The sequence below is a fragment of the Hyaena hyaena genome, unplaced genomic scaffold (assembly GCF_003009895.1).
Source record: "Hyaena hyaena isolate Hyena2069 unplaced genomic scaffold, ASM300989v1 scaffold_1226, whole genome shotgun sequence".
Taxonomy (NCBI): Eukaryota; Metazoa; Chordata; class Mammalia; order Carnivora; family Hyaenidae; genus Hyaena; species Hyaena hyaena.
The window spans coordinates 141080-158305 of record NW_024081861.1 but is presented as its reverse complement, the minus strand read 5'-3'; the positions used below and the strand labels follow the sequence as shown (position 1 = coordinate 158305).

At 43.9% G+C, this 17226-nt stretch overlaps 1 protein-coding gene across 1 annotated transcript in view; it reads right to left on the bottom strand.

The window, feature by feature from the left end:
- FH (fumarate hydratase) overlaps positions 1-16963 on the bottom strand; it is a 31482-nt gene extending 14519 nt beyond the window's left edge. The window contains exons 1-5 of the mRNA XM_039222967.1: positions 16799-16963; positions 8703-8837; positions 5468-5578; positions 3037-3213; positions 364-546 (exon numbers count right to left, since the gene is read on the bottom strand). Of these exons, the coding sequence (XP_039078898.1) occupies positions 364-546; positions 3037-3213; positions 5468-5578; positions 8703-8837; positions 16799-16924 (732 nt within the window). The 5' untranslated portion in view covers positions 16925-16963. The remainder of the gene's footprint in view (positions 1-363; positions 547-3036; positions 3214-5467; positions 5579-8702; positions 8838-16798) is intronic.
- Positions 16964-17226: the final 263 nt, after the last annotated feature.

Here is a 17226-nt window from a genome sequence, read left to right as displayed (position 1 = left end):
GAAGATGGTGAAGATGGCAGCCAACACCCGCACGTGTCCCCCACGGAACCTCACAACGAGGCTATGATATAGCATCCTCCTCGTTTTAAAGCTCAGAAAACTGAGGCACGGAAAAGCTAAGTAATTTTCCCCAGGTCCCACAGCTTGTACTCAGCAAAGCTAAGTTCTGAACGGGGCCGACTGCCCCGAGGCCCGCTCAGTGTCCTAGGCTGTGCTCCTCCCTCAGGGGATGTCGATGAAAACCACTGACTGGTTGATGCAGCGCAATCTGCGCTACTGAACTGAGCCATTACAAACTTGGCCCTCTGAACTAGTGCGACTTAGCAGCCCCCAAACGGAACCCAGTCCGACATCCTCCTGTACCTGCCCAAGAGTGAGCGGAACAGCGTCCTGGGTGTGAGTGCGCCCAATTTTGATGACCTGGGCAAACTCATTGGATTTTGCATTGAGAGCATCGTGCAGCTTCTGCAGCCCAGGCAGCAGCACCTCGTGGACTTCCAGAGCGGCGGCAATGTGCATCGCGGTGGGGAAGGTATCGTTCGAGCTCTGTTGGAAAATTAGCAAAAAATGCAAAACGTTAAATGAGAAGCAAGGAAAACCAAACTTGAATGTCTTCATTAAACATCTCACTAAATGATCACTCAAAACCCATGCATTTAGTACTCAATTACATTTATTTGTGGGAAGTCAGAGGTCACTTAAGGTCAAATAAGAAGCAACCTAGTGTAACCAACTCAGGGCTGCATCACATCTGTAGCCCACTGTTATATATCATTATGAATGATACATAATCTGCTAAAAAAACAGCAAAACCTAAAGAAGTACAATTAACAAGTGCATGTAAGGAGAACGATAATAAATTATCTTACAGTTCTGCAGTGCAGCCTTTTATAAACAGGTCTTCATTTATCAAACTTGAGGAAAATTCTTGTCATCACTTGGCAGGTCATCACTTCAAAAATAAGAAGCCAAGCTCTCAAAGAAATTATGTGACTTGCCAAAATATTTAGGAACTGGCAGAACTGGGACATGATGAGGTAGTCTACGCTCCAGACTCTGTAACGAGCTGAAACCCCATACTTTTAAACTATTATGCTATTTAAAAAGATATCTTTGTAACTTTTTACTCTGGAAAGTATCAAACCACTCGCAAAAGTAGAATGAATGGTATAATAAACACTCATGAACCTAAACCTAAACTCAAACAATTACCAGCACAGGCCGATCTTGCCTCGCGTGGAGCCCTACCGACCACACCCACTGGTTTATTCTCACGCGGACTTCACACTGAAGTGTACGTAAAAGTTTATATTTGATCACAAGTAATAAGTTTGAAAAATTCTTCATAAATAAACCTGTGAAAACACTTCCCCATTAATATTTAAAAATATATTAAATAGCGCCTAGCATCAGATCTTGAATTCTAAATATTTTCCAGTAAGATCCTCAGAGAGTTCCCAGGGGAAATGGCTGCTGACGGGCTGGGGCGGGGGAAACACAACACGATGAGCCTGCAGCCTGGCGGTATGAGAAAGTAAAGAACTGCTTTTTGGGGGGAAAAGAGGACGGTGGCACGTCCAAAGGACACAGGGCCAACGGCGAGGCTCCCAGAGCTGGAACAATCCGAGTGACACGTAACAACAACCATACTGGGTGAGAACCCAGGAATAAAGGAAACAGTCACTAGTCCATGTCGATACACATCAACAGTGAGGTAAATACGAAAGTGTGGGGGGGACAGAAGACGACAAATCTTTACAGAAAAGTTTCAGTTAACACATACAGAAGGGCTGAGGGGAGGAGAAAATCGCAACCCTACACCAGTCGCAACTGCTGTAGGCAAGACCCGCTACTGCGTGCTGACCCTGCCTGCACAGGCTCAAAGTTACCTCTCAATTCCGTGTTGATTTTAACATATGACCAGACATTTCTTGATACTCCTCCCTTTAGCAAGTGACGCTTCTGTGCAGGGCCTGAGCACAGGCTGACCTCGGGGACTCCCTTCCCACCGAGAACAGAAGGCGGAGAAGCCCAGCAGACCCCGCCAACCAAGTGACTAAAGTGAGCATCACCGGCCCCAAGTCACAGTGCCACCACGGACCCCTGCCGTGATGCAAGGAGAGCCCTTCACTTCTGAACAGTCTTCCCCAAATCCAGTCTCTGTCCAATCATGAGACAGCACCAAACAAACCCAAGCTGAGGGATGTTCCACAAAATACCCGACCGCTACTTTCGCAAGTGTCAAGGTGACAAAAGACAAACTGTCAGAGACTGGAGTGGATGAAGAGAACACAGCGACTACATGCAATGTGTAGTGTGGACTGCATCTCGCAAGAAAACAAAAAGATACTAGTAGAAAACTAGGGAAATCCTAAAAAAGTCTGTTTATATACCAATATTATATACCAATTTTAATTTCATTGTGTGGTAAACATACCAGGGTTATGAAAAATGTCTAACCTTTTGGGAAGCTGGGAGAAGGGTGTACAGGAACTCTTTGAGGTATGTTCATAATTCTTTTATAATTCTAAAATTACTTAAAAATAAAGAGTTTTTTAAAAATAAACCAAACAATGGGAGGCCTGGGTGGCTCAGTCGGCTGGGCGTCTTATTTCGGCTCAGGTCATGATCTCACGGTTCATGGGTTCTAGCCCCGCGTCGGGCTCTGTGCTGACAGCCAGCTCAGATTCTGGATCCTGTTTCAGATTCTGTGTCTCCCTCTCTCTGTGCCACTTCCCTGCTCACATTCTGTCTCTCTCTCTCTCTCAAAAATGAATAAACATTAAAAGATTAAAAAAATAAACCAAAAAATACAAATATACATATATTCTAAATTCAGGTGTCCTAATAGGGATTTTTATGAAGTTTAAGGCAGAGACCCAAGATTCCTACAAGATATAAGAACACGAAAGAAGTCTTTTCTACTGAAGAATACAAGCCAAATAAACTTTCTTTGTCAAAAGCTAACGCTTGGTTTACAAGAGTAATCTCAGGTATTCTTTTCAATTTATAACCAAGAAAAGATCGCACACTGACCTGGCTTTTGTTAACATGATCATTGGGATGCACAGGTTTCTTGCTGCCAAGTTCACCTCCTAGCATCTCAATTGCTCTATTGCTAATGACTTCATTCACATTCATGTTTGTCTGGGTTCCTGAGCCAGTCTGCCACACCACAAGAGGAAAATGATCGTTTAATTTGCCTTCAGCTACCTGTAGAAAAAGAAGTTTAAGAAATGAATTGTTAAAAATAAACGGTATTCAGTACTCACGGAAACTACTGTCATCAACTACTAGTAAGTGATCACCTATGAAGCGCTATCTGAAAGATGCTCCCGTTTTCTCACATGCTACATGATTTGCTGACGGGGCCGCATAGCTCCTGGCTGTCCAGGGAGTCCAAGCTTCGGCATCCCATGCTCCAACCATCGCTACTTACACAATGCAAATCATCTATTCTGAAAGGTAACAATCGCATGGATTCCAAATGAAAACTGAATAAAATCGGTCTTTCTTCCGTATCTCCAACTGCCTGTTCTAACCCCATCCAGACGGGGCCCCTGTGAGGCCGGCACATGTGTGAGTTTGTGGATACAGACTGCAGCACTCAGTGGGAACACCCACAGATGAGAAAGGTGGAGTCAGCATGGCTGTGAAAAAGTGACTCAAACGTGAGTTTCCTAATAGTCACTTCAGCGCACAGATGTCCTGTGAGTGACAACTGCCAAGTGCAGAGATGTGCAGTCCAAAACTGTCCAAAACTGTCCAAAACTGTCCCGGTTTCTGTCATAGTTTATGTGTCCATTTCTGAACTATAAGCTCTCTCAGAGAGTCAGTGCTTAACTTCATCTTCTAGAATGATTTTAGCTTGAAAAAACTCAGCATGCACCTTAGAAAATGATCGTCTGAAACAATTAGTTACTTTTAAAGCAAATCTTTTTACTAGTTAGATAAAAATAATAGATTATCAGTGTGGATCATTTTGAGAAGTGAAAACACTGTAAATTACAATAGCCCTACCCCTCAGAAACGGTGGCTCTCGGCATTTTGGCATCTCCTTCTCGGTTTGCCCCAAGAAATGGGCATGCCTATTTATACAGAGAAAAACACATTATCTGTCCATCTTTTCTTTTCCATTTATTTATTTTTGAGACACAAAGTGAGACAAAGCGTGAGCCGTGGAGGGGCAGAGAGAGGGGGAGACGCAGAATCTGAAGCAGGCTCCAGGCTCCGAGCTGCCAGCACAGAGCCCGACATGGGGCTCGAACCCACGAACCACGAGATCATGACCTGAGCTGAAGTCGAAGGCTTAACCGACTGAGCCACCCAGGCACTCAAAATGAATATGTTTAGTGATCCTAACTGTGTTTAGAAAAGATGGACAGAGGGGCACCTGGGTGGCTCAGTCGGTTAAGCTTTCGACTTCGGCGCAGGTCATGAACTCCTGGTTCGTGGGTTTGAGTCCCATGTCGGGCTCTGTGCTGACAGCTTGGAGCCTGGAGCCTGCTTCGGATTCTGCGTCTCCCTCTCTCTCTGCCCCTCCCCGGCTCACGCTGTCTCTCTCTCTCTCTCTCTCTATCAAAAGTAAACATTAAAAAATTTTTTCTTAATTTTTAAAAATAAACCAACACACACACACATACATATTCTGTTGCTCCCACCGCCATACTTCTATGCTGGGTTTATCCTAGGACATCCTTCAAGAAGCCAATTCTCTATCACTTCATGGTATAACTTATATAAGTATCTGTTGTGTCAGATACAGTCTAACTTGTTACTACTGAAAACAGTATCGCAATGAACACCACTGAATACACAGTTCTTTAACTGTTCTCTCCGACTCTGTCCTTAAGATTACATGGAGACGGATTAGTGACATTACATTCCCCACACATTCATCAAATAACCAACTTGTTTTAAAAGGAATCATGTTGGGGCGCCTGGGTGGCTTAGTCGGTTAAGCGTACGACTTTTGCTTAGGTCATGATCTCACAGTTCGTGGGTTCGAGCCCCGCGTCGGGCTCTGTGCTGACTGCCAGCTCAGGGCCTGGAGCCTGTTTCAGTCTGTGACTCCCTCTCTCTCTGACCCTCCCCTGCTCACGCTGTCTCTCTTTCTCTCTCCTAGAAATAAAAATAAAACATTTAAAAAAAAAAAAGGAATCATGTATACATAAAATAAAAAAAATCAAATCTGTAAGTTTTAACAAGTGCCTCTTCAAGTTTTTTTAAACTATATGAATTAAAAGGAAGAGTCAAGAGAAATTAAAAATAAAAGGCATAAGGTGACCCAGAAACTCTGCCACCTTAGGCACCATGTTAATAGCCTCACCAACAAGGAGGCCACCACATTATCCTGAAATTCATGGACTTGGGAACCCAGAGGCCCTTCCCCGGCCTGAGCCTGACGGCGTCTCAAGGACACAGCGGGCCTGCTGCCGCTGCGTAAGCGCACACTCGGGCTTCCTACCTCATCGGCTGCCTTCATTATTGCATTCGCGATCTTCGAATCAAGACCATAATCCTGGTTGACTTCAGCAGCTGCTCGCTTCAAGATTCCAAAAGCTTTAATAACTGGGATCTAAAATGAATCAGAAAGACGCCTCAAATTATCAAGTGTGCTTAGCATAAAATTTAAGATTATTATCTTATGCAGGTGCAAAAACTAAGTAAGACCCTAACTGAGGTAACACTACAGTAACACAGGATTACAGACAGGCTGGCATGTAATGGACCAAGATTCATCATGTGTCTGTCTGTTTAGGGAACCAGACATAAATGTGCTGACTTCTCACACATATGTGTGTATGCCCTCCACACAAACACAAGCACGCACACACACGCACTGTACCATTCATTCTACTTTTTTGTAATACGTTATAATGTTTATGTGTTTATTTTGTGTATTTATAAAGTATATTGTGTTTATATACATGAAAACAAATGGTGCTCAATCATTTCACCAGCAAAGCACCATTATTTTCCCTCACTGGAGCTCATGCCACATCATAGTGTGTCCTTCTTCGCTTTAAAAGTATTAATATTTAAATGCCAATAAGTTTGAGGGGCGCCTGGGTGGTTTAGTCGGTTGGGCGTCTGACTTTCGCTTGGGTCATGATCTCACGGTTCGTGGGTTCGAGCCCCGCGTCAGGCTCTGTGCTGACTGCCAGCTCAGAGCCTGGAGCCTATTTCAGAGTCTGTGTCTCCCTTATCTCTCTGACCCTCCCTGCTCATGCTGTCTCTCTCTCTCCTAGAAATAAATAAAAATATTTTTAAAAAAAATGCCAATAAGTTTGAAATAACAAGTTATACTAAATGGGTATCATTTCATCCCAAAGTCAAAAAGCATGATATTCTAATTAGTCCCTGAGGCCCTGATACTTGGTACGTCACTGCACAGTTCTTCAAGACCAGGGAGCTACACACTGACACACCTAAGTGAAGTTCAAACCCTCTCAGTTTGCACACCTTCTCACTTCCTGCTCCGAGTCACCTCACCGAATTTATGACACTGAGTAACTTCAGATGGCATTTTAATGAAGTGATATCTGGTTTCTGTACGTCGAGAGAATTATGTGTTCTTACCAAACGTAAGAATGCAGGTTGTGGTCTGGGTCACACACCAGGTTTGAAGGGGAAAGAGTGCAAGTGAGAAAGGAAGGGCGGGGAAAAGAAGACAGAACAGGACACCAGAAGCTACAGTCCTCAAGGGGAACCAAGGTGAAAAAACGAAGAAAAGAAATAGGACACATTAAACCCGGGCCAAAGAGAGGATACGCTGAGGGGCACACTGAAAAGGAAATAACTAACGAATATTTGTATTATGAATTCTAAGAAACTAAAATGAGAACGTTTTAAGTGTTCTACCCAAACAAGATAGAGACAAACGGCACATAAGATAGAAACTTTAAAACTTTAAACATGAAACAGATGCGGGGCGCCTGGGGGGCTCTGCTTGGTTAAGCATCTGACTCTTGACTTTGGCTCAGGTCATGATCTCACGGTTCGTGGGATCAAGCCCTGTATTGGGCTCTGTGCTAACAGTGCAAAGCCTGTTTGAGATTCTCTCTCTCCCTTTCTTTCTGTCCCCCTCCCCTGTTCATGCCTGCTTGCTCTCTAAATAAATAAACTTAATAAAAAAAGACATCCAAAAAACATGAAACAGATGGGAATGGGAATTTCTGCAGGAGCACACTGCCGTGGCTGACAGTGCTGCCCAAGTCGTAAGTGACGCCCGTCAGCTCTGGCCGTCGGATGAAGTGACCGGCCCCGGTGTCTGCAGACTCATAAAGATGAAAGAGGCTCACAGCAGAGTGTCACTGAACAGTTACAATAACATGGTAAAAGGACACCGGGGAGAAAAGAAGGGTCTCATTATTCTTAATTTACTCACATTGGAAGTTCATAATCTTTTTTGGTTTCGTTTTCTGTTGGGCCTCAGGGACAAAGGGCTGGGTTTACTCCTACTACTCAGGTCAGGGCACATCACCGTCTGCTTTATATTTTTAAACGTTCAGGATCTTAATTGAGATGAGACAACATGTGACAAGCAGATACCCTACGAGTCCATCTCTCACAGACGCGGCTGCAGCCACCCCCTCAGAACCCCACCCCTGCTGCCTGAAGCAGGACCCAAGGACCATTAAGGCGGGAGCTGTGCTCACTCCTACCAGTTCTGATTAGGGCGGGCCTCCTTAATCCCAGGAGTCGAAATGGATGAGGGGATTTTAGGATCGGCTGCAACCCTGTCCCCTAACCATGCCTTCTGTCCCTAGTTTACCTCATCAGGGACTTCTTTTGGGAACAGTGCCAAAAAGATTTTCTTTGAAGGGTCAGCTGCAGCCACTTGTTGTAAAACTGCGTAAGCCCAGCAAAGCTTCAGTCATACAGCTTGGGAATGGGCTGCAGTTCCATAGGGAGGTTAGTATTATCGGATAGGAAGTATATGTAGAAGACAGCTATCCCACAGCAGCTCACCGGAGAAGCCCGGCTACTTCCTGGCTCCTTGCCTGTCCTGCTCTCTGGCAGTGACTAGTGTCACACTGCAGCCGGGCTCCGGAAGCATAATCTACTCCTTCAATTCTTCCCACACTCTGCCATCTCTGAAACCCAGACACATCGTATAGTCAGTGACAGGTCACACCTCTGACAGCCTTTCTCCTAGTGCCACATCATGGTGCATCTTCTGACACCATCTTAAATCTAATGAAATATGGTAGAACGTTTTCTAATCGATCATTCGTGTGGCAACAAACGTATTTATCTATTATATGCCAGATATGGTTAAAAAGACACTTTTTTGTATTTGTGTATGCTTCCCTGGAAACTGCAACCAAGAAAGAATAATATTGAAGAAAAATATCTGTTTTCTTTTAAATCTGCTTCTAAAAATCAGTCTTATATCAGTTAAAAAAATTAAATATTAAAACTACAAATGTTTACAACTGTAAAATTCTGTAAAAATCTGAATAATCCCGGCAAGAATTAAAAGACATATCACTTAGTTCTACCAAATAAAACTCTAAAACACGTAAAGTCACAGCTCAAAATAATAGAACTAAAGTGCAAAAGGGTCTTTGATATTTGAAAGCGAAATATCTTACTATTCACAAAGCCAGGTCCATAATAACTTTTTACCCCTGTAAAATATTTATTTATAAAGTGACTCATTTGAATAAAGCCAATACTTCCACAAAACCACTTACGGGCATGCGCTCCGTCACACCTCCGATCTTAAAGTTCATTGTGGATCTCACAGTCTGGGCGCCGTAATACTTATCATTTGGGACCTTGAGTTCACCAAAGGTATCAAACTCTATCCGAAAGGAATTCTGGCTTGCCTAAAGAGAATAATAAGATGCTATTAGAGCTTAAAAAGAAACTGAGCATTAAAGCAATAATACCTCGTCAGCTGTAAGGGGAAAGAAACCTTAGTAAGTATCACAAAGACCACAAAATCCCACTGGATTCTCAGTCTACTGCCCAGTTCTTTTCTTGAGAAATTTCTGTCACTTTAATTGGAGTACAGCTGACACACACAATGTTACGTTAGTTTCAGGGGTCCAACACGGTGACGCCACAACTCCGGGTCCATGCTGTGCCCACCACAGTACAGCTACCATCTATGGCCACACAAAACTACTACAATACCATGGACTATTTCCTTATGCTGTGCTTTTTATTCCGGTGACTTATTCTTTCCAAAACTGAAAGCCTCTACCTTCATCTGTTTTGCCATCTCCCCCATCCTCCCCCCACCGACTCTTCAGCAACCAGCAGTTTGTGCTCTGTATTTACGGGTCTGATCCTGCTTTGTTTATTCCTTAGTTTTGTTTTTAAAATTCCACATAGAAGTGGTATCATATGGTTTTTGTCTTTCTCTGACTTATTTCTCTTAGGATAGTTCCCTCTAGGTCCATCCATGTCATAAACGGCTAGATCTCATCCTTTTGATGGCTGAGTAACATTCCATTGTGTGTATTCACCACATCTCATGCATCAATGGACACTGGGTTGCTTCCCTATCTTGGCTATTGAAAATATACTGCAATAAACACAAGGATGCATCTATCTTTTTTAGTTTTTTTCATTTAATTCTTTTCATTTACTTTTTTTCATTTACCCAGTAGTGGAATTACTGGACCACATGTTATCTATTTTGTTTTTTGAGGATCCCGCATACGGTTTTCTACAGCAGCTGCACCAGTGTGCATTTCCACCAACAGTCCACACCTCACCAGCACTTGTCACTTCTTGTCTTTCTGATGCCAAACGTTCTGGCAGGTGTGAGGTGATCCACTACTGTGGTTTGGTCTGGAGTTCCTGGGCAAGTAGTGATGTTGAGCATCCTTTCATGTCTCTGGTAGCCATTTGTACATCCTCTTTGGACAAATGCCTACTCAGGTCCTCTGGCCATTTTCAATGATTATTTGGGCTTTTTGGTGTTAAATTATGTACATTCTTTATATATTTTGGACATTAACCCCTTATCAGATATCATTTGCAAATAACTGCAGATGTTAGAGAGAGACTGTAGAATTCATACACTGTGCCGAAGATAAATAAAGGAAAGACTCTGAAGTAAAAACAGTAATCTTTTCCAGTTCAGAAGTATTATCTCTTATAGGTCAAGCTTTGGCCAATTCAGTGCACAGTACTTGGGTAAATCTTTATTTTACACGAAACTTTAGAAAATGGCCTAAAAATGATACTTTAAAATTTGTAAATATCACACACTGATGCAGAGCTTGGCCATGGTCTGTAAATACCAGGCCTGAGAGACAGATTAGTACAATATGAATAACCCAGGCTTTGTAGTCAGACAGCACTCCTATGGAGGAGCTGTGTCACCTTCAGCAAGTCAATTTCTCTCATCTGTAACTTAAATGTACAGTCAAGGGAGGATGGGCTAGGTCAGTTCTTCACCTTTTCAGGTGAAGAGAATATGAGGAAAGCTGTGGATCCTTTCTCTACAAAAATGAGCACAAATACACATACTATATGCAAAATCTTACATATGATTTTAGGGAATCTGTATCTTGAAGCCAATCGACCACCCAGAATAAGAACCTATGACCTGAGGAACTTAACGGAGGATCGTGGGGGACAAGGGGAGAAATAGTGGGGGAGAGGGAGGGAGGCAAACCATGAGAGACTCTTGAATGCTGAGAACAAACTGAGGACTGATGGGTGTGGGGGTGGGGAGGGGGAGATGGGCATGGAGGAGGGCACTTGTGGGGATGAGGACTGGGTGTTGTATGGAAACCAACTTGACAATAAACTATTTTTTAAAAAATTAAAAAAAAAATAAAAACTAAAAACTTTTCTAAGGTGAAAAATCTAAAAAAAAAAAAAAAAAGAACCTATGACCCAAAGTCCCTTTTATGGAGACCCTAAGATTCTATCAAATACATCAACTTATGCTAATAAAAAAAAATTAACTGCTCAACAATATTCTATAATACTATACAAAAGACATTGTAAAACAATAAGTTGGAATTTACATGATACTTTATATCAAGGAGACTCCACAGAGATACTCAGAGCTTTAATTAATGTGCATGAATTATGAAATAAACATGGTCAGATGACTCAAAAGACTTAAAAATCCCTAGCCAAGTAATTCTGTTTTAGTAAATAGTCCTCTGAAAAAGAAAAATTTAATACATAGTTATCCCCTGGGACTAGGCAGATTTACAAAACCCTTTATATATTATGAAGCCTTCTGGATTGCAGAAACAGAAAAGTATCATTGTATCAATGTAGAAATACAGTAGTATTACTGATGACGTACATTTTCTTAAACCATTAAGAAGCAGCAGTTAATACAAATAATCACACCTCAGCATTCACTGTGCTACATGGCCAACTTTTCAAATATACCTTTATCTGACTTTTACAATCACTCTAGGAGACTGTACTACTACCATCTCCATCTTAAAGAAAACACTGAGATTTGGAGAGGTTAAATAATCTCAGGAGATCACCCAGGTAGCAAGCAGAAAGACCTGAAACGCTCAAAGCCTGGACTGTCAAAATCCAAAAGTTGTTTGGATTTAACGTTTTTATGACTACTTCCATAACCCAAGAAACAGAGGAGTAACTCCAGACTGGCCAAGCCTTGAGTTGTACCCCTAACCCTGAAGAATAAAAGGAGGTGGAGATGCAGGGTGAGATTCTTCTCTAACAGAGCTTCATTATACTGACACCACTGTACACCAACTTGCTTCCTACCCTGTAGACCCAAAGCACCCAGGGTTCTGTATCTCCAATGCACTAATGAAAATATTTTGCATTATCATCTGTTTTAGATAGCCTCAGTAAAATCTCCACGTAGGTGAAAGTATACTTTGACCCGCTGACACTAGCAACGACAGCAGTAGCACTGGACAACAAGCTGGGTGTTCTTCCTCTCATCAGCCTCTCATCAGCCTGTTCTAAAAGGAGAATGGTTGCCATCAGTCACTTGTGAGATCAGGTTCAACTCCTAAGATTTACATCATCACTGTCTGTGTTCAAAACTATTAAATTCTCATCATAAAACAGCAGTATCTTTGCCCCCTAAAGAACTGGTTGCTACGGTAAAACTCAGATCCATTAAAAGTTACTTGAAAAGATCTAGATGAATACATTCTACTACGTTCTTCAGCTGAAACCTTAACAATTTTTAAATTCCAAATCAAGAAACAACAACTTAATAAATTCTAGGATCCTGACAGTGATCATTAAAAAAGTACAGAAGTTGGAGCGCCTGGGTGGCTCAGTCGGTTAAGTGTCCGACTGCGGCTCAGGTCATGATCTCACGGTTCGTGGGTTCGAGCCCCGTGTCGGGCTCTGTGCTGACAGCTCAGAGTCTGGAGCCTGTTTCGGATTCTGTGTCTCCCTCTCTCTCTGCCCCTCGCCTGCTTATGCTGTCTCTCTCTCTCAGAAATAAATAAAACATTTAAAAAATTAGAAAAAAAGTTAAAAAGTACAGAACTGTGGGTGAAGTCATAATCTCAGCAAAAACCTCAGAAAATATGCTTACAGTTCCTATAATAAAAATAAACACCCCAAATTTACAATAGACACTGTTTGCAGCAGCTTAGTTAGCCAATAACAAACTATTCCAAAAAGCCAAACAGTTATCTCTTTATTTAACCCCAGGAAATATATAGGTTGCATACATTTGTTGAATAGAAACCAAAGCAATGCTGTAAACCACTCTGAAAGGCACCAGGAATTAGAGAAAAACTATCTATGTTTATGTGGAGTTAACATCTCTTAGATAAGCACATATATATATCTATATATCCATATATATATCCTTATAAAGATATATAGATATGGATAGAGGAACAATGAGCCAGGTAACTGCCAAATCTCTTCAAACATTCTTTCACCTTCTTTACAATAATAACCCACAGAAAAAACCTTTATACAGTGATCTGGTACAACCATAAACACATGTGCGTACATGCATACAAGGATGAATTAAAATTTCATGAAACGGTATGTCACTCCTATTTTCTATTCTATGCCATTCTATTCTATTAAAATAGTATAATAATACTGCCAACTACCCACTGCACTGATTTCACCATCCACTTGAGTCCACCCGAGGTCTGAAAAGCACTTGTGTGGTTTCCAAAATCTTCCATATTATTCTGTACATCATCTCTTCCCAGTGTCTTGGGCACAAAGAGGAGGAATGCTCATCCTCAATTAAAGGAAAATTATCAGTGCTTTTGATGATGAATAAAGTGATGAATAGCATCTGTTAAATACGTTTTTGGGGCTTTTTAAAATTTTTAAATTTACATCCAAGTTAGTTAGCATCTAGTGCAACAGTGACTTCAGGAGTGGATTCCTTAATGCCCCTCACCCATTTAGCCCATCCCCCCTCCCACACCACCTCCAGTAACCCTCTGTTTGTTCTCTATATTTAAGAGTCTCTTATAGTTTTTGTCCCCTTCCCTGTTTTTATATTATTTTTGCTTCCTTATGTTTTGAATTCATATAATCCACTGTTACAAAAAAGTAGCATTTTTGAAAACCATGCCTTCGTATGCCATCATTCAGAGAGTTTCCAGCAGAAGGTGATGGGATTATCCCTTCAGGTATTTAACACCATGGCTTAAAAAGAGTTTAACTAGCTGGGCATGAGGCAGACACAATCTGCAACTTCTTGATGGTTTCTATGAGACTCGTGCTCGTTGAAAATCACCTCCCCTCTTGGAGAAGAATGAAGGGTAATGGTGGTGTTCTCTGCAGGCTTACTGTCAGTAGGCCAGAGAAATACCAAGTACTGTCAGTAGCCACTAACTCCAGGAACCTTAGAAATTGATGAAATGGTCTCAAAATCTGCAAGCCGGTCTAAACCAGAAAGTTCAGTAAAGACTAGCCGTGAGCCTAAGATGCCCACGCTGCACATACACGTGTAAGAAAACATTAACTAAGCCATGGCACTTCCTAAAGAAATAAAATGCCTTTCAGATTCTCAGTTTAAGGTGGTTTAAAAGAATACTTCAGGGGCGCCTGGGTGGCTTAGTCGGTTAAGCGTCCTACTTTCGCTTAGGTCATGATCTCGCGGTTCGTGGGTTCGAGCCCCGCGTCGGGCTCTGTGCTGACTGCCAGCTCAGAGCCTGGAGCCTGTTTCAGTCTGTGACTCCATCTCTCTCTGACCCTCCCCTGCTCACGCTGTCTCTCTCTCTCTCTCTCTCCTAGAAATAAATAAAACATTAAAAAAAAAAAAGAATACTTCAGCGTTCAAGAAAATCCAAATCATTTCTCACGTAAAAGGACTACCTCCAAAGGAAAAAAACCCAAAACGTGACTTCAGTGTATTTGGATTTTCAGTTCCTTTCAGGAAAAGTCTGTCTCGTCTTAAAATATAGGGTGACCACCAAGTCTTGCAATAGTGGCAAATTTAATAAATGTTTTATTGATATTACAATGCAATATACAAGATATAATCTGTTGCCAGACATCATGGCCATCCTAAAGACCGTTAAGGGAACGAAGAGGAGAAACTTTAAAAGACGGGGGGCTCACGGCCACCATGCCAGCAAGTACCAAAGCTGTGCTATTATAGCTGCTCGCCACTACACATCCTCACCCTCACTGTGCTATTTCTCCTCTGTGGTATTTATCACATTGTAATTAACCGTGCATCATTTCTTTGCTTAATTAATCGCCCCCCGTAGTCTCTGAACTCTATGCTTGTAGCGACTGTCTTTTCTTTTTTTTTTTTTAATTTTTTTTTATGTTTTACTTATTTTTAGGAGAGAGAGAGACAGCGTGAGCAGGGGAGGGTCAGAGAGAGAGGGAGTCACAGACCGAAAGAGGCTCCAGGCTCTGAGCTGGCAGTCAGCACAGAGCCCGACGCGGGGCTCGAACCCACAACCGCGAGATCATGACCTAAGCGAAAGTCGGACGCTTAACCAACTAAGCCACCCAGGCGCCCCTCGACTGTCTTTTCCAAAGAGCCTGGTACGTAGCGGGTGTTCAATAAATACATTATCTTATGCTTGCAGTGACTGTCTTTTTCACAGGACCCAGATGCATAGCAGCATCCGATAAATGTAATCTTCCTCCTGGAAGGGTATTTACGGTTTGTTTCGATAAATGTTAACGTAGGGCATTTATGGTTATGTAAATTCTCAACAGCAGCAATAAAAAAAAACCTTTTAATAAAATCAACACAACAATTCTGAACTGCGTTTACAGGGCAAGAGACAGATGTGGATTTATGGGGGTGGGGGAATCTATCTTCATTTGATCTTAGCTAACACTAAAAACCAAGGCAGTGCTATGTTTTGAACATTTACAACAGGACAAATTCAGTTCTCCAGCCTCCAATTCCCTTTTTACAAAACACTCAGTAGAAAATACATAAATACTTTAAAGGCTCTAAAATGCACTAAAATTACTAGAGCAGGGAAGTGCAGCAATATGAAGCACCCCTGATCTTGTACTTTCAAGTACAGTCATGCCGTGAAATTATCTTAAAGTTTATAGTTCAGAACGTGTCTTGGGCTTTGAAACATGCCAGATGGAGGCATTTATTTAATGAGCACTTACTACTTGCCAAACACTGCCAAAGTGATTTCACATGGGCAATCTTGCTGGGTACCTGCAATTACTTCTATTTTACATGCAGAAACTGAGACACAAAGACAAGTTGCCCCAAATCTGAACTTTGAGCAGCAGGATTTGAAATCATGTCTCTGACTGCTGAGCTCATGCAGAACTGTAATTCTTCCTAAACTACCCTTTATTTCCCAAACTTTTCCTACCAATACACGCGCGCCTATGTATTTAAAATGCTCGTCAGGGCCCAAATCACTGAAGGTGACACCCTCTCTAAAAAGCAAAGGACTTGGGGCGCCTGGGTGGCTTAGTCGGTCAAGCGTCCGACTTTCGCTTAGGTCATGATCTCGTGGTTCGTGGGTTCGAGCCCCGCGTCGGGCTCTGTGCTGACTGCCAGCTCAGAGCCTGCAGCCAATTTCAGAGTCTGTGTCTCCCTCTCTCTCTGACCCTCCGCTACTCACGCTGTCTCTCTCTTAGAAATAAATAAAAATATTTAAAAAATAAATAAATTAATTAATTAATTAATAATAAAAAGCAAAGGACTTGAACTTGGACCTTCAGGTCCCTTCGGTCTCTCTGAATTAAAAAAGACGGACTCAGCTACAGTTAGATCCTATCCAATCTCCCCTAATACTTCAGGACACTGACCCCCTCTACAAATTTCAAGGTTTTACAAACTGAGCAACTCCGTGAAAAGTAGACTCTTTAAGTTCCCGAGAAGCTTCAACCCGGCCCGGAAGCCCGAAAGGAGTTCACCACCCAGAGGAGGTAAGAAGGCACAGGGCCGGGGCGACCACCAGCGCGGGCCCCGCTTCGGGGCAGGGCTGCAGCGGCCCCCGTCCGCCGCCTCCCACGCCCGCACAGTCCCCAGGGCAGGGCCCCGGGGGGGGGGCGCCCCGGGGTGGGGGGGGGGCGCCCCGGGGGAGGGGCGCCCCGGGGTGGGGAACTGCGCCCTGGCCGGAGGGCCGCAGAAGGCGCGGCTGGGGCAGCCCCCCCCGCCCCGGAACGCCCAAGGGGGCCCGCGGGACCCTGGCTGGCTGCTGCCGCCGCTGCCCACGCGCTCACCCGGGACGAGGCGGCGCCGCGGGCCCCGGAAGCCCGCCACGCGGGCGCGCAGCCCAGGCCGAGGTCGGCCGGGACGGCGAGGGAGCCCCTCCCGCCGGCCGCGCCGCCGAGCAGCTGGGCTGAAGGTCACGGCGGGGAGGCCGGGGCTCGCGCGCCCCGCGCTCACCATTCCAGCGGCGTTCGGGGCCCGCGGGGCGAGGGCGGGCGCGCCTCCGAGGCCGGGAGCTGAGGCTGAGCCGGGAGGCCGCGCGAGGCGACGCGGGCGCGCGAGGAGCCGGACCAGGCGGTACATGGTGCAGCGGGAGCCTGGGTAGAATTCGGCGGCGTCGAGGCCACGCCCCCGCGCCCGCTGTCAGAAACATCCCTCCCACGGCGCCTCGCTCTTATCCAATCAAGCCGGGCGGGGGGGGTGGGGCCAGTCGTGAATGGCCAGTAAAGAGTGAGGGGGCGGGCTTACCTTCCAGGTTGAGCGGACCCTGGAAGCCCTCTGGCTCCTGGGAAACTAGAGAGAAGGGAATTATGGGAAAGGAGGCTTAAGGTTCCCTTTGAAACCGTTTGGCCGCCGTTTGAGGCCGGCCGAGGGCGACAGTGTTA